This window comes from Marasmius oreades, chromosome 10 (assembly GCF_018924745.1).
Source record: "Marasmius oreades isolate 03SP1 chromosome 10, whole genome shotgun sequence".
NCBI classification, from domain to species: Eukaryota; Fungi; Basidiomycota; class Agaricomycetes; order Agaricales; family Marasmiaceae; genus Marasmius; species Marasmius oreades.
In genome coordinates, this window is record NC_057332.1 from 2293890 (window position 1) to 2316635 (window position 22746).

The 22746-nt window shown below is 48.0% G+C and overlaps 9 protein-coding genes across 9 annotated transcripts; 3 read left to right on the forward strand and 6 right to left on the reverse strand.

Annotated features, from left to right (window-relative positions):
* Window positions 1–99: 99 nt before the first annotated feature.
* Window positions 100–741, reverse strand: E1B28_002766 (uncharacterized protein; the record flags this gene model as incomplete). Its single annotated transcript, XM_043159711.1, has 4 exons — window positions 100–165; window positions 211–253; window positions 308–490; window positions 728–741. The coding sequence occupies 4 exons, from the start codon at window positions 739–741 to the stop codon at window positions 100–102; spliced, it is 306 nt and encodes a 101-aa protein (XP_043003316.1).
* A 64-nt stretch (window positions 742–805) lies between these two features.
* E1B28_002767 (uncharacterized protein) lies at window positions 806–1225 on the reverse strand (the record flags this gene model as incomplete). Its single annotated transcript, XM_043159712.1, has 4 exons — window positions 806–864; window positions 920–956; window positions 1011–1112; window positions 1163–1225. 4 exons carry the CDS (start codon window positions 1223–1225, stop codon window positions 806–808), a joined length of 261 nt encoding a protein of 86 aa, XP_043003317.1.
* Window positions 1226–1660: 435 nt separating this feature from the next.
* On the forward strand, window positions 1661–2892 carry E1B28_002768 (uncharacterized protein). The gene is made up of 2 exons (XM_043159713.1): window positions 1661–2483; window positions 2538–2892. Exons 1-2 carry the CDS (start codon window positions 2192–2194, stop codon window positions 2834–2836), a joined length of 591 nt encoding a protein of 196 aa, XP_043003318.1. The 5' UTR covers window positions 1661–2191; the 3' UTR covers window positions 2837–2892.
* Window positions 2893–3071: 179 nt separating this feature from the next.
* On the reverse strand, window positions 3072–6041 carry E1B28_002769 (uncharacterized protein). Its single transcript, XM_043159714.1, has 19 exons — window positions 5891–6041; window positions 5826–5835; window positions 5753–5770; window positions 5638–5698; window positions 5429–5588; window positions 5330–5370; window positions 5236–5266; window positions 5142–5183; window positions 5050–5096; window positions 4906–4996; window positions 4736–4858; window positions 4442–4679; window positions 4189–4373; window positions 4093–4138; window positions 4018–4041; window positions 3918–3968; window positions 3770–3864; window positions 3560–3712; window positions 3072–3502 (listed from the first exon to the last, which is right to left on the reverse strand). Exons 1-19 carry the CDS (start codon window positions 6011–6013, stop codon window positions 3173–3175), a joined length of 1869 nt encoding a protein of 622 aa, XP_043003319.1. The 5' UTR covers window positions 6014–6041; the 3' UTR covers window positions 3072–3172.
* A 5240-nt stretch (window positions 6042–11281) lies between these two features.
* E1B28_002770 (uncharacterized protein) lies at window positions 11282–11788 on the reverse strand (the record flags this gene model as incomplete). Its single annotated transcript, XM_043159715.1, has 3 exons — window positions 11282–11482; window positions 11541–11607; window positions 11670–11788. The coding sequence occupies 3 exons, from the start codon at window positions 11786–11788 to the stop codon at window positions 11282–11284; spliced, it is 387 nt and encodes a 128-aa protein (XP_043003320.1).
* Window positions 11789–12422: 634 nt separating this feature from the next.
* Window positions 12423–13913, forward strand: E1B28_002771 (uncharacterized protein; the record flags this gene model as incomplete). The annotated part of the gene is made up of 11 exons (XM_043159716.1): window positions 12423–12456; window positions 12515–12779; window positions 12840–12873; window positions 12929–12997; window positions 13054–13107; window positions 13164–13237; window positions 13296–13354; window positions 13412–13523; window positions 13583–13647; window positions 13720–13757; window positions 13839–13913. The coding sequence occupies 11 exons, from the start codon at window positions 12423–12425 to the stop codon at window positions 13911–13913; spliced, it is 879 nt and encodes a 292-aa protein (XP_043003321.1).
* Window positions 13914–14253: 340 nt separating this feature from the next.
* E1B28_002772 (uncharacterized protein) lies at window positions 14254–16727 on the reverse strand. Its single transcript, XM_043159717.1, has 2 exons — window positions 16182–16727; window positions 14254–16118 (listed from the first exon to the last, which is right to left on the reverse strand). Exons 1-2 carry the CDS (start codon window positions 16641–16643, stop codon window positions 14643–14645), a joined length of 1938 nt encoding a protein of 645 aa, XP_043003322.1. The 5' UTR covers window positions 16644–16727; the 3' UTR covers window positions 14254–14642.
* A 75-nt stretch (window positions 16728–16802) lies between these two features.
* On the forward strand, window positions 16803–20090 carry E1B28_002773 (uncharacterized protein; the record flags this gene model as incomplete). Its single annotated transcript, XM_043159718.1, has 4 exons — window positions 16803–17209; window positions 17274–17629; window positions 17701–17862; window positions 17926–20090. Exons 2-4 carry the CDS (start codon window positions 17356–17358, stop codon window positions 20088–20090), a joined length of 2601 nt encoding a protein of 866 aa, XP_043003323.1. The 5' UTR covers window positions 16803–17209; window positions 17274–17355.
* Window positions 20091–20317: 227 nt separating this feature from the next.
* Window positions 20318–22430, reverse strand: E1B28_002774 (uncharacterized protein). The gene is made up of 5 exons (XM_043159719.1): window positions 22298–22430; window positions 22038–22245; window positions 21935–21977; window positions 21708–21880; window positions 20318–21637 (listed from the first exon to the last, which is right to left on the reverse strand). Exons 1-5 carry the CDS (start codon window positions 22343–22345, stop codon window positions 20349–20351), a joined length of 1761 nt encoding a protein of 586 aa, XP_043003324.1. The 5' UTR covers window positions 22346–22430; the 3' UTR covers window positions 20318–20348.
* Between the last annotated feature and the right edge of the window lie 316 nt (window positions 22431–22746).

Genomic DNA, 22746 nt, shown 5'->3' on the forward strand with positions numbered 1-22746 from the left:
GAGGCCGGTAGAACTGCATTTTCTTGCACTCGAGCTTATGACAGATATGGGTATTCATGACATCCGTTTTTAAGGAAAATCGCTTTCCGAAAAAGACAATCAGGGCCAGCACCGAATTGGCGTGCGAGAAGGTTGCCCATGGTTGAGAACGAACGCACTTAAAGTCTGCAACATCGTTAGAGGCTGCCTCGACTATAGCTTTATGCTCACTCGTTCTGCTGCTTCCCCAAATAAATTTTCGGAAAAGAGCGCACTATCCAGACTTCCGTCAGTTGAACCGCGCGTTGCATTGAAAAGAAACACCTACGCAACTATGCGCTTACTCCCAAGGATATCTCCTTTGGATACCACGGCGAAATAACCAATATTAGAGAAGAGATATATCGCAGTGACGGCAATCATGGTTATTGGCGCAGCACGTTTGATTGTCTTCACGGGATCGCGAACTTCTGAGAGAGCATAGTTTGCGGTTGAATAACCAATGAACGACCTTGATGGCGGGGGTCAGCCAAGAAGAGATCTAGAGTCCATAGGTACAAAGAACATACCAAGTCACATTATAAAGACCTGACACGAATGAATTCGCGTCGGTTCTGCTTCCTTCCCAGAACTTATCCCACTTAAAATTGTCGGGCGGTTCGTATTCATCCTTCACGGCAAGTCTGGGAACGCCTGCTAGAGACAATAGGCCACACAACGCAATGGAGGAGAGAATGAGGAACTTGACAAGTCCCAACGCATTTTGGAGCCGAAGGCCAAATTGAAGCCAAGTTCCGTGGACTGGGACTACGAATGTGAGCAACAGCTAGGCAATAAACCTGGCATTGAAGCTGGTCGGTTCTATAGCGAGGGCATGTAGAGTGTCTGAAGGATCCTGATAAGCTATAGAAAGAGGGTCGTCGACAATCCAGATCCTCACATTCTCCAAAAACAATACTGTTTGCGGCAGCCGTACCCTGTAAAACGTGTCAGAAGCGAGCAGAGCAGATGCAACCTGCAAAGTCTCGTACCGTAACGACAGCATAAATCGTATAGATGCAAGTTATGAGAAATTTTGGTCGCCGATACATGAACTCGAGGTAGTTCTTCTCTCCGCCACTTCGAGGTAATCCCTAGAGAATCTGAAAATTGACCCTCGGGCGGAAGATTTACCAACACTCACTGTTCCGAGCTCTATAAAAACAGCAGTTCCGGCTGCAGCAATAGTTGCGCCCACTATCCACATTATCAATGCAATGTCAACGCTTCCTGATGCCCTGAGAATAACGCTTGGTGTTGCATAAATGCTTTTTCATCACACTTGAGTACGAAGTCGACTATTCCGAAGCGATGGTTCAGTGATCATTTGGGCGAGAAAACAGTGTGTAGCCTCCTCACCATCCGCAACGAAAATGTTTTCGTCTGACCGACCGCAAAGCCCGTTCTCCGCTGTAGAGGTTCTAGGTCTACGACACCGCAACTCCTTTAGCCTTCATTCTCAAAGCAATCGATAATCAAACCTCACAGGGCTTTGACAAGGCTCGATCTCGGGGAGACTAGGAAAGCTAGTGCTTCAGGTTTGATTGGAAGGTTACAGTCGTGTTTCGGCGAAAGGTCGCCAAGGGCGGCTTCGAAAAAAGTGCAAGGTAAAAATGTGCTTATCTAATATCCGTGTAGAAATCCTAGCTCGAGACATCCACGCACACTCTTTCTTCGATAACCACGATGACTACCAAACTCTAAAGAGCTGCGCTCTCGTTCATTCTTCCTGGGCTCCGATTGCACAGGCTAATCTGTTCAAGTATCTCATCCTGAAATTTGACTCTCCCCGGCACGAGGATTATTTCGAGAGAAGTACCCAAGCAACGGTTGCTTACAACTTGCTCATCAAGTATATTGGTCACAATCCTCGACTCGCTACATACATTCAGCAAGTTTCACTGCGCCATCTCGAAAGTTTTGGTCGCACGCACTTGATGTTTTTAGCGCAGAAGGAACAGGAGGAGAGGACTGCCATACGCAACCTTTTGTTGGAACTCACGAGTGTCAAAACGCTCAGGCTACTTCGTTTTGGTGTTGTAGATGGTTTCCATGACGTCCTAATCCACCTTTTCCGACTACCAACTCTCACTCGATTCGAAGCAACATTTGCACGTTACGCCCTGATCTTCTGCTCGTGCTCTTCAATGCCACCAACTTGAAGGACATCAGTATGGTGAACATCGGATTTGATGGTCGCGTACTACCCCCTGCACAAGACTCATCTCTTATTGCGGCACCACAATCAATTCATCTGAACAGTCTACATTTCAGTCTGTGCCCTCTCGACCATATCGTCCCGTTCTTCAGCGAACCACATTGCCCGCTTGATTTCTCGTCTCTCCGCACGTTGCGTCTGCACAGAGCGAAACTTTTCGACTACGACACGACGGCGCAACTACTCAGCCTTGTAGGGCAAAGTCTTCATCATCTTGAACTTCATGGACCCGACCGTGTGTCAGAAGGTATGCACGTACATTGTTCGTTCGCCTTACCGCATCTCATCATGTATGATTTAGACAAGGACAATGTTCATCTCGGTTACACTCCCAATCTCCAGTCGCTCACCCTCCTGAGCTTACGCCAAACCCTAACGTACAACCCTATCGCCTGGATTCAGTCCCTGTTTCCTGTATCGATCGCCCAGAAGTCCTCCATAATACCATTTCTCCGAGTCGTTACTTTTGTAGTCGTTGTAGACACTCCCAACTCGATTTTGAGAGCCGTTGGCCCCGCCCCTTGGTCTACATGGAAGACAGTCGACGCCCTTTTTTCGTCCAATAAATCCTCAGAACTGCAGTTTCCTTGTCTACGGTAGGCTCGAATGATTGTGAGTACTGCAAGTGAAGTTTTCGATCCGAAGTTAGTGCGCATTGTCGAGGACCAATTTCCTGAGTTGATGAAAGAGGGAAAGTTGGCGTTGGGGACGACTTGTTGGGAGGTGGCGACGACGAAGGCTGTTATGAGGTTGAGTGCACCTGTTGCGCAGAGGGCTACTGCATGTGGCCGGTTTTTCTTATTTCAACAATACACGGTTTTCACCCTACCCTCAACCAGGAAACAAGAAAATTTGAAAATAGTCGACAACTAGCTTATGAGTAGAGTATCTAAATAGAAATTTACTCAAGGCGACAACATCCTCTGTCTAGTAATGCTAAACGGATATAGCCATAGAAGACACACGCGCCGAGCCCCCAACACGGTTACTCTCAAGATCCATTCCACCCTCGGTGGACTCAAACATGGAGAGCCTTCTTCTGGGTTTCATGATAGGCCTGCTCTGGCGGGTAGCTCCATAAGTAGAAGTAGCTCGGCTTTCGGTATCGGAATCAGCATCAACCCTCGAAGGAGTTGTCGCTCCAGAAGACGACGCAGATGCGGTTGTTGGTCCAGCAACTGGGGATCGGAGCGATTGAGGAGGCACTGGCGTTGCAGGTGCGGATCCCGACTTGAAACGACTGCGGTCAAGGTCCGTTTCCGGGATCTACATGAATCAAGTAATTAGCAACGCATTGGAAAAGTTTAATGGAATGTACGCAACAGGTAATCGTGCGATGAAGGCCAATAGAGTTGAGATGGAAGCAAAGATGAAAACTGCTTTCAAACTTGCAGCATAGGAATCGCGCGCCTGTCGCTGGATATCTGGAGGTAAAGATGCGACTAATCGTGCATTCTGTCGAATATGTGCTATAATCTGAACAAATCTACGTCAGCCGAGGGATGAATACGGACGGCGACAGTACGTCGATACCTCGTCGGCGTTGGGGGCGTGTATGCGCTGCTTCAGTTCCCAGTCGAGCTTGGATTGAAATATGGCGGAGGAAATAGCCACGCCTCCGACTTGACCTGTGCCAAAAGTGGGGTTGAGCGAGATACATAAGCCTGCGATAGAGTCGTACCGATCCCTCTAAATAACTGCCCAAATCCAGTCGCAACGGCCATGTGAGACTCTACGTATCCCGTCAAGTCGAGGTCAAACGTTAGGCGATGTAAACGCACCGGGAGTATGTGCCAAAAGCGCAACTGTAGAGACGATTAGACTGGGGGAACAGCACCGAAGTATATCCTACACACTGAGCATAGTCTGAAGTACAACGGCATTTCCGAAACCCAAAGGTATCTGGCAGAATCGATGAGAGCAGTTCAGAAGTTGAATAGGAAGGAACGTACAATACTTAGCCAAGATTGCACCCATCCAGAAGTCTCGTGAATCTGAATTATCAGCACAGACGCGATGAAGGGTAAGATTCCAAAGATCAAATTGATCATCTTATATTTGCCAGTACGATGCATCATCCAGCCTGCAAACATCGAGCCCATTGACATCGACACGCTGTTGGGCAGGATGTGCAAACCTACAAGACCAGACAGACATCAACAACCTCATCCCGATGACGGCTAACGGAAAGAAGAAAATGATTACCAGCGATCGAAGCATTCGTCAGCATGACAGTCTGGAACCACATCGGGAAGAAGTAGGTAATAGAGAAATTGCAGATGGCGACCAGGAAATTGGATATCCCGACTAACACTGGGATACGTTCTCTCAGGAGGAATGGTGCTAGAACTGGTTCTGGTGCAACATACAGCTCCACAATAATGAAGAGAATGGAGAATATGAAGGACAATGCCAGTGGGACTATGACACCAGGATTCGACCACTGAAATAGAAGGTTATCAGAATACATGGCAAAGAGTGAGTACTCCCTATGCTTACCGGAAGATCCGAGTTGTACTTGGTACTAAGAAAAACAAGAATCGAGCCGACGGCGATCAACAGGGTTAAACTACCAAGATAATCAATCCGTTTGAGCACTTCTTTTGGACTCTTTCCTTTACCCTACGTTTCATGAGCAGAGGTATCAACAACTAAGACCAAAAGCGAACCTTGGTGGCGTAACGTAGATTGAATGTGGTCAGGAGGAGGGATAGCAGAAACAAAGGCATCTGTATAAGGAATGCCCATCGCCACCCTAACCTACATGACCAGCTGAAGTCAGTCATATGCGAGGAATGCGAGAGGAAATGTACCAGTCAGTTATCAGTCCACCGAATGGACCGCCAAATCCGAGTCCAAGCTGCACGTTGTAAGGAACAACCTCTCATCAAAAAGTACAACTCACTCCATTGAAAACACTGGCAACGCCTTGCGCGAGGCCTCGAGACTGACACAACACCGTCAAAGTCGCATTATCGTACCATTGGTTGACCACTCACGCGAAGACTGTACATATCGCTGACTACGATGCTAGATAGATATGAGTGAGTGTCAAACGGCCATTTGACTGAAGGTTCAAAGAATTCAACTTACGTTGCGATCGTGTTGACTCCTCCTCCTCCTATTCCAGCAATCTGTAAGTTAACATTCAACATTCAAAGTGGCAGAAGAAATCAACCTCCGTATCCTTACAAAGCGCGAAACGATTAACATCTCCATACTGGTCGATAGCCCGCAGGCTAGCGTACCAAAACCCGCGAAAAATACAGCGGTCTGTGCTGCGCCTCGCCTACCCATGACGTTTGATAGCCTTCCATACAATGGAGTGAAAGTGCATGTTGAAAGAAGATAGCTAGCTAACCGGCTGAGCATGAGCCCTAAGCATTGATAACACAACTCACGCGGTCCCAAGCCAACTGGCTTGGTGGGATTTCTCGAACTGGGACGATATGGATGGTAACACTACGAGACAATTCAAAATGAGTCCTTTTTTCATTCAAAATGTGTTGGACATACTTGTAGGCACCAGGGTCACTGGGCAGGGCGGCGTCGGTAACGTACAAAATGAAATAAGATCCATGGCGCTCACTGTTGACGGACTGGCGAAATGTCAGTTAACTCCTGCGAATACGAGACAGATTGTGACGTGCATACCGACAGGAAGGTTCCCAACCAAACCCCTGCTAAGATTCCATATCTCACGGACGTGGGTATTTCATGTGGACCAAGCTGTTTCTTCCTCTCTGAGATCAAAGGTTCGCGTTCTGCGGTGGACATGATGGTGGTAGGAGGTAGAGGAACGGGGTGCTGCTTGCAACGTGACATCCGACGCGTCCTCCTCAGACCGCTTCACACTGTATTCGTACCCAGCTTAACGGTTCATACAAGTTTCGAGAATGCAGCCAGCTATCGGAGTGCATTACACCTCGATTTGGCATTGAGCAATAACATCGATGCCAGACCATGTACAAGGATTCGTTGGGATATTACGCCGGGATGAGATGTGTGCTTGCGATGGACAAGAGGAAAGGGTGGAAAGGGATGAAAGGGAATGCTATGAGAAGAGTATGGTTGCCGGAGGCTGGCCACCCACCCAGTGAAAGGGAATGTTTCGAGCAGGTGCCTGAACGCCCCAAACCGAGCAACCGCTCAACGTGCAGGACACGCGAGAAACGGGACCTGTACACCCACCGGATAGCGGGTGGGAGGGCCTTCATTCTGAGAGTTGGTCAATAAGAAAGTAGACTACTTAATCTAATGTACATCTCTATCAGCGGCCATGAAATTCAGAACTGTATTCTATGAGATACATGAGAATTAAGATTAGTGGCAATTTCAATTTCTTTGAGGCCCGGCGCCAATACCGTATAGAAGAAAAGTAAGCGAGCTCCAACCACCAGTGTGAGCAACAATCTTAGGAGGACCTACTATGCCTGATGATGTCGTAGAGATAGGCCAAGGTCCTATGGAGTAAGATGGTAGGGAGAGCAGTATACCACCGTGGGGCTGAAATTGATTGAAGAGGTGCGTAGTATGGAAACGAGGATCAAAGTCTCTCCGAGTCTGAGTCAACTCTGAGTCGCCTCCAACAGCGGGCATGGCGAGGTAAAAGAGGGTGTCATGTGAACCTTTGCTGGCACAAAGTGCACAAAAAGAACTAGGTGAGGCCTCAGGTAATGAAAGTTGAGGTGTATGTGGGCCAGTGAAGGTCCACTGGCAGGTACGTAGTATTCGTCCGAGGTCACGACTGATGTAAGTGCACTTGAAGCGAAAGGGTCGAAGAGAGTGATTGAGAACAATGAGGCGTTACTTGGACTCGTAACATGACAAGGATAGATGTGGGCCAGCGAAGGACTGCTGGCAGGTACGAGTCCAAGATCACGAGGGCGTCCTTGCAGCAAAAGGTCGGAAATGTCGTGCACAGGAAGGTGTGAGACATGGAGAAAAGATAACAAAAAACGGCTGGTGTCCATTTTATTCTGCCCAAGGCGTTGAGGAGAAGACGAAAGTGATAAAGTCGTTGCTATGGGCTTCATAACCGCCAATCGTAGAACTCGTGCTGCTCCTTGAGTTTATTAGTATGAAGGACGACATGCGCAAGTTTGGAGGTATTTTTAGTTTTATCAAAAATAGTACCAGAGGTAGCTTTCGAGGCAAATAGAGTGTAATAAGATTCCCGTCGAGTCATGGTGATGTCAAGAATACATCCCTGATTGGTTACGCCCACGCCAAGTGACTGCAGAATGTCAAGAACATTGAGATGGTGACTCGAGTCACAGTCAGCCCTTTGGGAGAGTATTTTGCGCTTTGATCTGTTTGACTAGTGAGTAGGGAAATGTGATCCTTTGCTGTCGCAAGTGCACAAAAAAGAACTAGGTGAGGTCTCGTTACCCGGATATATGACATGGATGGATGTGAGCCAGCAAATGTACAAGTTCGAGATTGCGAGGACGTCCTTGAAGCAAAAGGTCAGAAATGTCAGCACGGGAAGGCGTGAGAGACGAAGAAAAGATAACAAAAACAACTGGTGAGCATTTCATTTTGTTCAACATGTCGAAGAGAGTGATGAAAATATAAAGTCGCTGTGGACTTCATAACCACTAAGGAACACCTCGCGCTGCTCCTCAAATTCATTGGTACGAAGGATGGCATGTGCAAGTTTGGAGGGCGAGATGACTTTCAAGGCGCCATTGATGCCACTTGTCATACTGTTAGTGGAAGCGAGTTGGTTGATCGGGCAGTTGAGTCTGAGAGTCATCCAAACTGAATGAAAGCGTCATGGTATCCTCTCGGACTCGTGATATGAGCGCCATTTCTAACAAAAGAAATGAGTAGAGGGTGAAGACGAGAAGAAATGCCAGTGAGAATAGAATGACGCGATGGAAATTGAGATGATATGGGTGCAGTTTCCTAACTCCCCGCACTATCCAACAGATATCACAACCAAATTCTATATTGCACAGAAGACCTTTTAGGGTGTAGTTGGCAGTAAAAGGAACTGTATGAATGAAATTGATTCCGAAATGAGATATCACTGGTAACAGAACAAGGCTAGAGAGGGATAAAGTTATTCCCCTTGAACCGCAACATGAAAATGAGAAACGAGTATAAGCAGTCATCGGTGAAGATAAAGGCACAGTGGCGGAGAATGGTGCCGTGAATTTTGCACTGCGCAGTGACATGGCTGAGATATTCAACCTCATTTTGGGAAGACACTCAATAAAGCGGTGGGTCCCAGAGCAAGCCAATGAAAGTGGCGATGAATACAAATTCAGTGTTGCCCTCAGAGTTTCAAAGTGACAAAAAAGTTCAGTTTGATTGTGGCAGTAGGTGGATCTGGGTTTTGGTCGTTTGTGGACAGATCTGACATGTACAACAAAGTTTGGCAGTATCAAGAGAACAGTCTCTTGTACCTGGGAGGCAGAAGCGACCTGAGCAAGATATAGTATGAGTTCAAGTTTGAGTAGTACAGTAGTGAGTCAAAAGAGAAGACAAGTACGACTGAGTCTGATAGATCAAGAATGACTGAGTTTTCGATAGGTCAAGAGTGAAAGAGTGACCGAGTTTTCGTCAAGAGTGACAGAGTATGAGAGGTCAAGAGTGACCGAGTTTTGTCAAGAGTGACCGAGTTTTCGTCAAGAGTGACGGAGTATGAGAGGTCAAGAGTGACCGAGTTTTTGTCAAGAGTGACAGAGTATGAGAGGTCAAGAGTGACCGAGTTTTGTCAAGAGTGACCGAGTTTTTGTCAAGAGTGACGGAGTATGAGAGGTCAAGAGTGACCGAGTTTTTGTCAAGAGTGACAGAGTATAAGAGGTCAAGAGCGACCGAGTATGAGGGGTCAAGAGTGACCGAGTTTTCGTCAAGAGTGACGGAGTATGAGAGGTCAAGGGTGACTGAGTTTTTGTCAAGAGTGACAGAGTATAAGAGGTCAAGAGTGACCGAGTTTTTTTCGGGGGTGACCGGGTATGGGGGGGAGGGGGTGACCGAGTTTTCGTCAAGAGTGATGGAGTACGGGAGGTCAAGAGTGAGAGTCCGAGGTCACGATGGATGTAAGTGTGCTTGAAGCGAAAGGTCGGTGTTGAAGAGAGTGACTGAGATGTCACTGGAGCGTCACTGCGATAAAGCGTTACTATCAGGTGATAGGACTCGTAAAAGGTTTTAATAGACATGACGCTTGGCGGCTTGGGAGGGAGGTTTAGTCCTTGGTCCAGAGTGGTCATGATGAACAGTGATGAAACAACGTGACCACAGACTACAGCCTTGTAGCATCTTCAGAGAAAGAGCCCCCTGAAGCGACCGTGAAGTGGTTGGGCATGATGACACATTCTATGTATGGCATGTTTTCGAGTGGGAAACCATGGCAGAGATTGTGAACGAGGACCAAGTGTGATGACTGTAAGTTGAATAAGCGACTGAGAAATGGTTGGGCGTGATGCATGCCATGTTCCCGAATGGGAAACCATGACGCGGATTGTGAATGAGGGTTGGGTGCGACAACTGTATGTTTAGTCTGACGAGAAGACTGATGAAGACAGAACTGTAGTAAGGAGTGATGATCGGCTCGAAATTGGGAAGGCAAGGATGATAGAGGATGATAAGTGGAAATTCAGTGTACTGGTGAGGAGTAAGCAAGTTCGCGGGCGACAGCCTTTTGGTCCCGATATCTCCAACTTAGGACGCGGTGATAAGACTGGCCGCAGAAGGAGCAGATGTGGACTTTCGAGCAGGGCTCCAACATTACAGCACGGGTTGTAAATGCGGATGGGCTTGTTTGTCGTCAGGTCCGGCGCAGAGAAGGAAGCTAGGAGCCGAGCTCTTCCTGTTTTCCCTCCTGTCCTTCTGAAAAGAAGAAGTGAAAGAACGACCTGAACGAAACACAGATGAGCTTTCGAGAATGACGTGTAACTCCATGCATATTTTCGTGATGTTGAGTACCGTGATCTTCGTCAGTTTAGAGGTTGAGTTGGTGGGAATGATAGCAGGGATGATAGTCTTGGTATCGAGAGCGAAAAGATTTGTGTATTTATCTGATGTACTTGTCTGAAGGAGACCTAAAGGGAGGGTATCATGAGGAAAAGCGCGTGAAGAGCTACAGGAAATACGAGAGGGTTTTCTTTCTTCGGAACATGGGAAATAGCTCGAAAGTTCGTGCATATGTCTGCCCAACAGATGTTGCACCACTGGATGGACTACCCCAACACAAATTGTGGGAGACATCTTTGATTTGATCATAGAAAGATATGTTTGCTCTATTGTCGTGCACTCCTCATCATCCAATAGTGAGATGCCGTCTCGCAGTTGGAAGCGGGGTTTTCTCTGGATCTTGCAGATGCTATTGTCGTCTTCTTGATCTCCGCATTTTTCTTGAGATTGGTTGAACATGTTTCGCTTGGTGAGGGAGAGGTTTTTGAGTTGTTGAACAACAACGTCTCTTGTGTGTGATCGGTTTTCTGCCGGGAAGATTATGAGAGTCGGAACGTGTAAGGAAAGGCATATCCGAAAAAATCAAGAACAAGAAAATCAAGAAGAACAGCAAGGGAGTGTTTTGTGAATGCTGCGAGCGGCGAGTTGGACGCGTGAGGAGGAGTGTGTGCCTCGAGCGCGTCCATCTGCCGCGTCATCTCATCCTCTGATAATCTCTCGCAAGCTCGGTCTTATCTCGGAATTATATAACGAGGTGTAAAGATGTACAAGCACAATCCGCGTCTCTTCATTGACGGCCTTTCTGCTGTGACAACAGGCCCACTTTTGTCTATATCGAACAAAAGCTCGTTCATGGACAAGGAATCCATCCTGATACTTGTCGCGCCAATTTAAGCCGGTATACGTCACACTAGATGTCGATTTCAAGTTCAGGATACAGCGATCCACCGTTACTCAAAACCGACGCCATCAGCTAGCGCCAGGCCGCAATAGTTCACTCTCTTTGCCCGGCCAGGTTATTGGTGTAATTTTCCACCCCGGCTTCGATCTTATGGTCCGGGTTAAGGGCCTTGGGATTTTCCCATCTCATTTTCATTACAAAACACAAGGCGGCTATTTCATTCAGAACATAATGGCTCTCCTGTTCCTCCTTTTCCTTCGCGTCCTCTTCTTCTGCTGCATGTATATCCAGGTCGCAATTATTTCGTCGACAATCTGGACAGCGTTCCATGACACGGTCAACTTCGGTGGCGATGGTTTAGAAAAGAGACCATAAGACCCAGGTTCGTACGATGTGACGCAAGTCCCATCTTCCGATACCAGCTAATTAACGCTTCCAGGTCAGCGCGCAGTGGATTGAAAGTACAAGATCTAGACGTACAATCATACAGTCCCAGTCATTCTTCCACCTGTACGATCTCCCATCCGACGCTGTGAACACCTCTGATCTGCAAATATGACGACAGTTACGCTTGGATGGCTGACTTTGTGTACAAGGAACATCACTCACGTTGAAAAGAACCCTTCTCTTCGTGGTGCATGGCCACGACCCCACACCTGGACGAGATTGTCTCCCCAGCTACTATGCGAGTCGATGACTGCCATTTGCGCCGTTTTCGCTCCCGACATCTTGTTGATAACGGTGTTACTTTTCGAAAACAGGCCCATGCGAGTTTCGACGTGGTATGAGGGACTACCATCAGGGAGAAAGATGACGGTATTCCAAGGGTTTGAGTCGGAAAAAAGAAATTCCATTCTTTGAGTGTAATTTGTTGCTGTGGGGTGATTATTGGTTCCTTCTTACCCTACAAACCCAGTACTTATATGTCGACGACCAGTGCTAGTGGATCCCTGTGTACAGCCCTCTATCCACTCGCTCCACATGATCATGGCGACCTAGGTTTTTATTTACCGTGACCATGTACGTCATGCTGTAATCCCTTCAGTCGGCATTGGAATTTGTAGAATCGAGTTCAAGGCAATGGAACCGTCAAAAACCATGGTGTGTTGCAGATTTCATCAGACATATCAAAAAGATGATCATGTAATTCCGAGATTGTGTTTATTTCCAGTCAAAATCAACGCTGTCAAAACTGCCATGATTGGCTTTTGAGGGGAATACAAAAGGCTCGAAGTTGGGAGACGGGCGTGCCGAAGCGGGTCTTCTTCCTCTTCCACCACCCTCTCTTCGTTCCTTTCTTTTCTCTCTCTGCGCGAGCGCAGCCAATTTCCGGCCTTGAAGGTCGTTTTACGAACCTTAGTAATGAACTCAAGTATTCGGACAGGATCCACATCAGGTGTGTAACAGAACGTTGCGATTTCGCGAAACTAGTTCCATGCTGAACAACTCACCAGCAAACGCGCTTCAGCATAACCTTGTCCTCGTCAACATCTTCCTCGGCTTGCAGCTCTTCGGATTGTTTGGGTCCATCATCGTCTTGATCTGTGCTCTCATTGCGTCCGTGAAGAGATATGGATCGTGGTACAGCTTTATGATATCTTGGATCATATCCAGCGTTTCATATACGTTATTATTCTTCGGAGGGCAACATGATGACCCAACACCTACGATAGGTCTGTGCATGGCTCAAGCATCATTGATATATGCCGCACCGCCTCAGTACGCCCCCCTTTTTCATAACTTGGGAAGGGAGAAGAACACTGATCTCGATTTTTCCAGTACTGCTGCTTCCACCCTGGGCTTGGTCATTCAAGTAAATTATCTCAGTGGCTTCAGAATCGTTTTCCATGTCTCTAATGTCGAAATAGATATGGTTTAGTGTTCATGAAGGATTGGGAAAGAAGCCTTTCACGGGGCAGAGGATATGGGCGCACGTGGTACGTTCAATTTGTCCTAAGTTACGAGCGGGCTGCTAATTGATTTACGACACCAGTTCCTTCTCCTTCCTTACATCCTCTGGTTAATGATAGTCATCGAATCTCTAGTGGTATGAAAAATTCACTCTTAATCCTGATCTTTGCCATATTCTAACATGTTCCACAGATAGCCCTCATGTACCCAGATACAGTTAAAAGGAGCAGCAGTGGGATGTACTGCAGCAGTAGGATCATAATTCCGTTAGCCTTCCATTTCCCTTCCGAATTCTTCTCGTTAACTGAGCTATACCGCTTTCAGTGGAAGAATATCCGCCGCCCTCGTGTCCATCATACTGCTTCTAGCTATCATCGTAGAAGGTAGTAATACTGTGTTCACGCGTTTACAACGAAAACTAAGACTTAAACACCGGATAGCCTTGATCATTATATCGATCCGAAAAAGATGGAAGGCCTTACGGGAGCAAACAGTGGGATCCCTAGTGGTTCGAGGGACGTTATTCATGATTTTCGGCTTCATTGCGGCCGTGTCAGTCTATCCCCTCCTCCCCCCTCACAAAATGCTGACTTATCGTTTCTTCTATTTAGCCTCTCGTTGACTTTCACTTTTCTGGTAAACAAGGGACCGCACATGAACATCGTCGTGTCAACCAGTGAGTCGATTTCCCCTCCTTTATTTCCACGAACCTTCTGAGACTCAACTATATTCGATTGCATCTTGGCAGTACCGATTGCGGCCATAATTATGTTCGGGACACAAAGGGTTCGTTAAACTTTGAAACGCCCCCCCTTGCTTGCCGCTCATTCGTTCCTTTGCTTGCACGTTTTCTTTCCTTGCTTCTAGGACCTGATGGGCGTATTGATGTTCTGGAGATGGAGATCCGCGAAGAGAGACGTAGAGGGGAATCCCGAGAGTTGAGGAAGGCTAAATGACAGCAACGCCCGAGGCCGATCTGCGCCGCCATCCACATCAAGTATTGGCCCGGTTAACATTAAGTAACAGAATGTGTACTTTGCAAAAGAAAACACGTTGGCGCACGCAGCTGTAAAGATCCGTCTTGGACTACATCTCAAATCTACGGGGATTTATAACGGAAAAGAAGACCAAAATCGCAAGGATGTTCGCTACTAGACCTTGGGGTCAGAATCCAATGGCAGCAGGAATACAAGGCCAATCTATGCATTGTCGTAAACATCTGTTGAGCAATCATCATCAATTTGACGAAACGGTGGTCTCGCGGACCTGAACGGATAGGCTACGGAGATAACGTCAAATTTCCGTGTGTAGCGCTGAGAATACCGCATTACAGATATCTGAAGAGAGACTAGTAAAACGACTGCCAGTTTGAGGCAGAATGTGACCACATTCCACCTCGAGGTCGATGCAACTGATCTGGCGCTGGCTGGTGTTAGAAATGAATATAGAAACGATAATAGGGACTATGCTTTCATGTCTGCTCAGGGAAGCTCGACTCTGCGTAGATAGGCGACTAATTAGCAAACTTCGAGAACAAGTGTACCTAAGTACAACATTCCTGATAATGATATGTAAGAGGGTATGAGAATGAAAAATTGGTGAACAACAGAAAGAGCGTACGGAGAAGTGAAACCACAGTAAGAAATGAGAGTGCCTGCATCTGCGAAGGAGCTATGACCCTTCCTTGCCCTTTTCTTCCTCTCCAACCTCCTTAACCTCAACTGGCTGCACGACCGTCGACGTTTCCGCCTCAGGTTTGGTCGCAGTAGAGTCGACTTCTTCATCCACCTTTGCCGGCTCGACAGGGGGATTCGTATCAGCTTGTTCTTCCACTTCAGATGATTCCACAGGTCCCAGTTCTTCCTCTTTTTGGACTCTAGGGGGCGCTTCTGTCTCCGCGTCCCCGCCCTCTGACTCCGTTCTGGTTTCTTCCGTTGACGCAACATCTTCAGCCTTCTCCTCTTCGACTTTTTCAACAACTTCTTTCGTCTCCTCCAAAGTCTCAGCAACAGGATCGGCATCTGCCGGTGGCTCTAGCTCTCCAGTTGTTCCCTCAGCCTCTGCTCCTGAGTCAGAGTTGACGACTGGCACCTCGCTCAACTTGGCTTCAACAGGTACGTCACTCGAAGCGATTTCCGATTCCACTTGTTCTTCCGAAGAACGGAGTGCAGTCGATGATGAAGGTGTCACTTCAACCTCTTCATTTTGCTTAACCTCTCCTGCGGCTTCAACTTGGGAAGGTATTTGTACATCTGAGGATTCGACGGTCGATGACGATTCTACTAACGTAGAAGGAGAGTCCTCCTTTTTGGTAGATTCATCTTCTTCCTTTACTTCCTTTACTTCGACTTGCTCGGTTGGTTCTGTCGGTTCCAACGATTGTGGTGACGACGGTGATGCTGGTGGTACACTCTGAGGCTCCGGAACGGGTGCAGATAGGGATGATGACGACTTCGATTCAGATGATCTATCAGAACTTTCGTTGCCGGAGGTAGTGGAGGTCACAGGAGGTTCCTTATCCTCTTTGGCATGTAAAACCATCGTATCTGTACGGCTTCTGCCTGTTCGGGCAAACCCAGAGCCAGGAGGGGAAGGTGAATTGTTTCCGGAAGAGGTGGAAAGCCCTGGTGGACCAACAGAGGAGAATGAGGTGTCGGGATCAAGTGGCGAGTCAAGGCTGGTTGCATGTTCTTGTTGATGATGACTTGGAGAGGACAATTCATGGGACTCAGAGAAGGACTGAGGAGAGACTCTGGACCACGTTGGATAGGCTTGTTCGTACGGTACTTCCTTGCCTAGTATCATTTTTCCACCAGCGACGTCTTCTGTAGATTCTCCTCGAGTCTCGTACGTGTTTGGTTCCCCACTGCCCGGTATGACAAGGAACTCTCTCGGAACTAGTCCGAAACGTTCTGTTAGCCTCAGGAATCTCCTGTACAGAGATGATTCGGCCTCTGCTTGCTCGAAAACCTCTCTATGATGGTAATACGCGTGGGCAAAAACTCTACCAAGTCGGCGTGCTAGAGAGGAGAAATGTCGATGGGATGTATGGGGGATCGATAGACGAGAGGGGAAAGCACGAGGAGAGTTCAACAGCGCCGTAGCTGAGTCTATGGTATGAAGAATATAGTCGATTGCGCAACATTGCTACGGAAAAAAAGATTCGTGAACATTCGCGAAAAGCAAAGCCAATTGTCATTGTATGCATACCTCCATAGCACCGTCATTGCCATGGGCAACACAAAGATACAACCATTCGCCTGCCTTCATCTCTGGACAAGTCGAGCGATTACATTCTTGCTGTAGCATGGTAATAAGCGGATGTGTAAGGTCTTGAGCAAGCCGACGCAGGTGCTCATAAATCCAGCAATATTCATCCACGGCCGTGTCCTTCTCCTTGCCTTCCTTGTCCTCAGCGAGCTTTGAGCCATCCTCAGCCTTCTGCTCTTCCGAGGGTTTCGAGTCCTTTGCGTTGGAATCTGAGCTAGAACTCTCCTCCTTTCCCTTCTTTCCCGGAACCTCTATAATCCTTTCTACATCGTGGACGTCCAGCCGTATTAGTAGTGAGATGTACTCTTGTAGCTGGAACGCGCTATCTAGTGAGCTGAGCTGCGGCAATGATTTGACAGGGTAAAATGAAGATATCCTAGAACCGCGGAGAGGGCGCTGCATTTTTGAGGTCGAATGGTAGAGAGCGCCAACAAATTGAGTGTATACGACGTTTGACACGACGCTGGCGGTGGTTTCTGTTGTCGGAGGCAAAATTTGATCACGTGGTAGTCAAACAACCAGCCTGACGCGACGCGCTTTGACTTTCCGCATCCTTCAATTGTTCTTCTCCCTTTCTTGGGACTTCTGGCAGTTCGCTTCACTATCAGACCTACCCCTTGTCCTGTTCTGGCTGGACTTGATCACTGGCGGCGGCGTGGAAAACTGTTTGGCGTGCATAACTAACAAAATACCCGCTGTAGGCTCGAGCTAAAGCTACGGGAAGAAACGAGTTACAGCATAATTACTTTAGGGCGAGGAACGTGACAGGAAACCGTCGAATATTGGCTGCTTGTTTTTGTGAAACTGCGCGTTGTTGGCCTATCCTGGTCATATTCGAACAGCACCATCCCAGCCAGACTCTTACAACAGCTAGCGGAATCTGTGCAAATCGACAGCCTCACACGGGCAGTCTGGTTTACACCGCCTTTCAGATCTGGGTCGGCGATTAAGAAGCGACGAAATACTCCGTGAGTCTCTCTGGTACCTCTTCGCACGACGAATTTTGTTCACATAATTTGATCCTTATTGCAGATATTAGCCTTAATTCCGTCTCATCCACCCGATACCGATTAGCCTAGCACCGATAGACCGAACCCGCACAACCCTCATCAACATGACCAAGCTGACTATACAGATTCCCTCGACCACTTATACCCACCACCATACTTCCTCTGTTAATCTCAATCCTCTTCCTATCTCTGGTTCTGCTCAGGAAGCGTCTACTTCAACCACGAGAAGTACGACATATCCCTACTCTCATCAACCACCCTCGCCGTGCGGAACAGACACCGACTCGGACTCTATGTTGAGTTTAGAGGTCGCCGATGCGCCTCCTTCGCCCTCTCCACGTTACGTCGGACGCTTAGGTTATCAAAGTGGTCATGAAGGTTAGCCCAGTCTTGACTATCATGGGAATACGTGCACTGACCGTCAAACGTTTTTGTCGGTGCCCTCGCAGGGCACAATCTCAGAGTTCCCAAACCTCTAGCACCTACTTACACGTGGGAGTATGGTTCTGGGTCTTCACCGACTCACCCGGCTTCGTCTTCGAATTCGTGGATTCCTCGTGCCAATTACGAGTTGTCTTCGGATCCATTACTCTCTACTCATCAATTTCAAGGTAAGCTTCCTTACCTTCTGCTACCCACAGTTAATTGTAACTCTGAATGCGCTCTTCCTTCAGGCGATGGTGGAAGAATGCAGCTTAACGCTAATTTACCATTGCCAAACCCTCACCCTCCTTCAACATCCCTTCCAAACGCGTTGGCCAACCTCAATAACCCATTGCCATACCCGCGAACACCCTCTGCTTCGTCTTCTACTTCCTCAAAGTCTGTCTCCTCGGCCTCGACCAACTCTAATTCTTCTTATGTCACCTCTGCGTCAAGCACGGGTGCCGCGGATTATCTGAGGCCACCGCCAAGTCCAAATGACTTTAAGGCCAGGATGCCTAGTCCTCTGGGTGAACGAGGGAAGACGCCGTCTCCCTTGTCATCTAATGCGGCGTTATCAGCTTTATCCGGGCCGCGTCTCGCGCACCGCACGTCCTCGCCTTCACCTCTATCGGCGTCCTTCTCCCTTGGTATTGACGTTCCTCGTCCAGGTACTCCCTCACAGCCGCATAGAGAAGATTCAGGCAGCCCATTTGCATCTAACCGAGCTGCGTCTCCATTAAAAAGGCCTACTCCACGTTCATCCTCTTTTTTATTGAACAATGCTAGTGATTCTAAAGGCGATTCAACGGCTTTCCAACCGGAATGCAGCCCATACCACACCTTGCAGATGGCACGAAGCGAGTCTCCCGCTCCCATGGATGATACGCCCAAGGCCAGTGGTAAAGTTCGACTTGTAGGCAACGCTCACCATGACGAATCATCGTCACTGCGCTTGCCCTTCCATACACAATGTTTTCCTGTACCTGCCCCTCAACCTGTTCCTCTACAACAGCTCATTCCGCAATCTCCGACACGTTCGCATACACCTAGGTCATTTTCACGCTCAGAACACGACTTGTCGCGCGTCCCACCTCGACCACACTCTCGCGCTGGAACTCGGCTTCCCGTCCCGCCGACACTCATGCCTGCACACCACAGAAACTCTTCTTGTACATCTTTGGTCTCTTCCATGGGTGGATTCACCGGGGGTGTTTCAGGAGGGATGGCTGGAAACAGACCTCTGAGCGGATTCATTGGTGACTTGACATTCGGTGGTCCCAGTCCAACCAGTCCCACTTTCCCCCCTCAGTCCTTCGCTGCAGGTGGAAATGGCCATAGAAGAACAGGTTCTGGTTCGGGCTCCTTCATGAGTGGTCACAAACGAATCAGTTCGCATGATAATAATGGACTCGGAATTGAGTACCAACGCAACGGTTCATCTATTCATTCGTGCGGCGGATATACACCTTCTGTTGCAACAGGACGTGAACAGAAGCGCTCTCCTTCTGGTTCGTTCGGTCACGGATATAGACGTCGCGGATCGAATGGGTCCTGGGTTGCCGCTTCTTTTTTTGAAGGGGGAGCAACCTTTTCTGCTCCTCCACCACCGTCACGTAGACATGGTCATACCCGTAGTCATTCCTATGACCATGTACCCTTATCTCAACCCCAGGAAGAGGAAGATGAAACGATATTCACTGGGTTTGGTGGTGTTGGTAGACCCACGCCTAGCCCTTCTCCGTCACCCGCTACTCCTTCTTTCCCCCAATCGCGCCCACTACCTATTCCGATTTCTAGACATCCGAGTCGAAGTAGCTCCAGTTTTGGGATCCCTCAGCGTCCCTACTCGGCTATGGGATATGCACCGAGCTTTACCCACTCTGAGGTGTACCTGAGGTCTCAGAGTACAGGAGAGTTATCGATGGCCGCTATGGACCCAAATATGTTTATCGGAAGCCAAAGTACTGGAACTGCATCTTGGATTGGCAGTCAGCCGACTGGAACTGCAACTTTCTCTTTAGCACCTAGCATTGTCGATGATCAGGGCGAATCCACAGACGCGAAGCCAGCTATCACTTCGAGGCCAAGCTCTGGAAATGCAAGGAATAAGCTGACCAAGTCGCGGTCTGGTGGTAGTGGCGGGTCGCCAAGCAAGAGCTACGGTCGGGGGGCATCACCGATTAAAAGCGGTTATTTCAAGCTCTTTGGCAAAAAGAAAGGAAAAGGGATTGTGAATGGAGATGGAGTATTTGTCGCTGGTATTGCCGCTGGAGTCAAGGAAGGAAAAACGGAGGAAAAACAGTCCGCTTCGCCACTCAAAAAACTTGGCCTTTCGTTTAAGTCTTTGTCGCCTAAAAAACAGCAAACGAAGGAACAAAAGCCTGAAGGATTGATTTGGTCGAGTGCGTCATGAATATATACCCCCACTTTTCTTGTAGCATTGGACCGCTTGTATCGCACGGATATGCACTGCGATTGGGACTGTATTTGACTAGGAATTACCTCTTGACACTGTATTTATTCGGTGGTTCTCGGACAATTTTTCTATGTATGACTGCACAGTATTCATTCCAAAACTACATAAACTACATCATATATTGATAACGTAGGTACAAAAACTACCACAATAGAGTCCAATCACAGGCACATATAACGATACAACTACACGAGTTTACAGAACCACTGACAATGAACCCGGAGCCTTTCGTTCCCCAAATATCACCGAAGTGGTCGCTTCCAGCGCTTCGGCCGTATATTCACTGCTCGCCAAGTGTACGAATGGTACTCCTAGCTCAACGTCATCCAGGTCATAAGGGGTACTCGACGAAAGGACGACGACTTTCGTCGAACTGTCCGCTCGACGCAGAACTTCCCTCAACGCAGTGATCTGCCATTTTCCTCGGTCCGCGTTCTTCAAGGCGAAAATGATCTGATCTACATCTTCTAGTGCCTTGACATTGACTTCGTGAGGATCGTTCTTGAGATATACGACATGGTCCAACACTCCGACTCTTTCCTTGATTGACGAGGCGAAAGACAGGAAAAAAGCCCCGGCAGTGTTCCTTAATTGACCGCCCTTCGTTCGTAGAACACCTTCCGCGTCGTCGACCGCCTTATTGTAGCTCTCGTTCTCGGGGGTATAAAGCACAGTCCTACCCCTTTTGAGCGGTAAAATCCCATTCATGTCCTGTATGACGACAATGCTCTTCCCATACGCCTCCTCGCTTATTCGCTTACTTTCCTCCTTTGCCCTCTTCCAATCTTCCTCGAAACTACTATTGCCTTCCAGAGCCCGCTTCCACGGGTCAACATCACCAAATACCACTTCCTTCAATCGCTTGATCCTCTCCCCTCCCTTCCTGATATCCTCCATACTGATTCTTCCGCTTTCTACAGCACCCCAAACTTTCTTCACCGAACCCACATGCCTTTCCATGGTATGACAGACCATAGCTATATCAGCTCCTGCCTCCAAAGCTCTAACGACACCTTCTTCCGTACCACATCCACCGTCCCACCCTGATTCGCGCTCAGCGTTTGCTCCAATACCTTGAGCGCCACCATCTTGCTTTGTAGCAGCGATAGCATCCATTTCCAAACAATCCGTCACCACAACCCCTTGAAACCCCATTTCCTCCCTTAACAAACCAGTAGTGATCGTCTTTGACAACGAACATGGCTCGTCGGATCCAGTGATGACGGGTAGTGCATGGTGGGATGTCATCACGGTAAGCAGGCCACCCAATGAGGAATTGTTCTTCGCCTCATCAAACACTCGCTGAAACGGTACAAGTTCGACTCGAGTTATCGTTTCTTTATCTTTCATGATCTTCGGAAGTGCCAGATGTGAATCGACGTGTGTGTCACCGTGTCCAGGGAAATGCTTGACAGCGGGAGCTATCCCTGACTTTATTAGACCTCGAGCTGCTGCGGTGACGAACTTAGAGACTCGTTGGGGGTCTGTAAGGAGTGAAACCCAAACCGGCTGTCAATAGGTGGATTTCACTTCGAGGCTAGAAGTTGAACTTACCATCCCCAAAACTCCTAACGCCAATGACTGGATTACGCTTGTCAATATTGATGTCCGCAACTGGAGCATAGACCCAATGTACGCCGAGAAGATTCAGTTCCTTCCCTGATGCAGAGTAAACTTGTTCTGTGATGCTTTCAGAGTCTGTAGATGCTAACGCCATAGCTCCAGGACTAAAAACCGAAATTACGACAGCCCTCAATTCCATTCTATGAAATGATGCGTACAATTGGGTAACCGTGGTCTTTGAGCTGAAAGCTGAAACGAGGCCTACAAAGAAGTCAAATTTCAGTCCTCATCCTTTAGTTCCAGCAGACAGAGAGCACCCACCATTTTCCTGATCAGTTCCAATAAGCAGAGGCATCTCATGTCCAGAATTCTTTGCGTGCTCTTGTAAATCTCGAATCAGTCTTTTGACTTGCAATGCGTCGTGAACGTTTCTCTTCATGAAAATGACATTGCCGACGTAATAGGGTGGTCCAATGAGTGTTTTGATATCAGACGAGAGGTCTTGGGTATGGAATCCGAATATGAAGTGCTGGTTATTTATCAGATTTAGAAATATCATTATCCTAAAAAGAAAAACATACCTGACCTATCTCTTTCTTCAATTCATCCGTCAGCTTTACTGGTGTCATGATAAAGCAAGTTTGTTGAGGTTGTAGTATAGAAGGAAGGTATCGATGATACAGCGACTCAACTTGGTCATGGGGGGTAGCGAGCAAGAGCCAATCGCGATCGGCCCGAAAAAGTCATGGACATCTCTCTCAATCCGCGATAACATATTAAGGGCCCATCCGACGGCATCCTCATCAGAAGCATCTGGCATGCACACTTCAAATTCCGCTGGCCAGATGGTGTCCTATTTACTGTCAGGAGGCATGGTTCAACTCGATCTAACGTGGATATCCCAACTTCAGCAGGAAGTAAGGCAGCCACCACCCGTACGGTCACCGACAGGAAGGCGTACCATCTAAATTTCCTCACCCCCGATGCGGCAAACCTACTTGACGCCTACAACGAGTCCATGAAGAACATA

Excerpts from the sequence above, each read along its gene's own strand:
- E1B28_002768 (XM_043159713.1), top strand. The coding sequence starts at position 2,192 with ATGGTGAACATCGGATTTGATGGTCGCGTACTACCCCCTGCACAAGAC. Across the intron at positions 2,484-2,537 it reads ACCCGACCGTGTGTCAGAAG|ACAAGGACAATGTTCATCTC; the intron begins GTATGCACGTAC and ends TGTATGATTTAG.
- E1B28_002769 (XM_043159714.1), bottom strand. The coding sequence starts at position 6,013 with ATGTCCACCGCAGAACGCGAACCTTTGATCTCAGAGAGGAAGAAACAG. Across the intron at positions 4,374-4,441 it reads GACGAATGCTTCGATCGCTG|GTTTGCACATCCTGCCCAAC; the intron begins GTAATCATTTTC and ends CTGGTCTTGTAG. Across the intron at positions 4,139-4,188 it reads TGCAATCTTGGCTAAGTATT|ATACCTTTGGGTTTCGGAAA; the intron begins GTACGTTCCTTC and ends CGATTCTGCCAG.
- E1B28_002772 (XM_043159717.1), bottom strand. The coding sequence starts at position 16,643 with ATGCAGCGCCCTCTCCGCGGTTCTAGGATATCTTCATTTTACCCTGTC. Across the intron at positions 16,119-16,181 it reads GCAATGACGGTGCTATGGAG|CAATGTTGCGCAATCGACTA; the intron begins GTATGCATACAA and ends TTTTTTCCGTAG.
- E1B28_002774 (XM_043159719.1), bottom strand. The coding sequence starts at position 22,345 with ATGACACCAGTAAAGCTGACGGATGAATTGAAGAAAGAGATAGGTCAG. Across the intron at positions 22,246-22,297 it reads TGAAGAAAGAGATAGGTCAG|CACTTCATATTCGGATTCCA; the intron begins GTATGTTTTTCT and ends ATAAATAACCAG. Across the intron at positions 21,978-22,037 it reads TGGAACTGATCAGGAAAATG|GCCTCGTTTCAGCTTTCAGC; the intron begins GTGGGTGCTCTC and ends ACTTCTTTGTAG.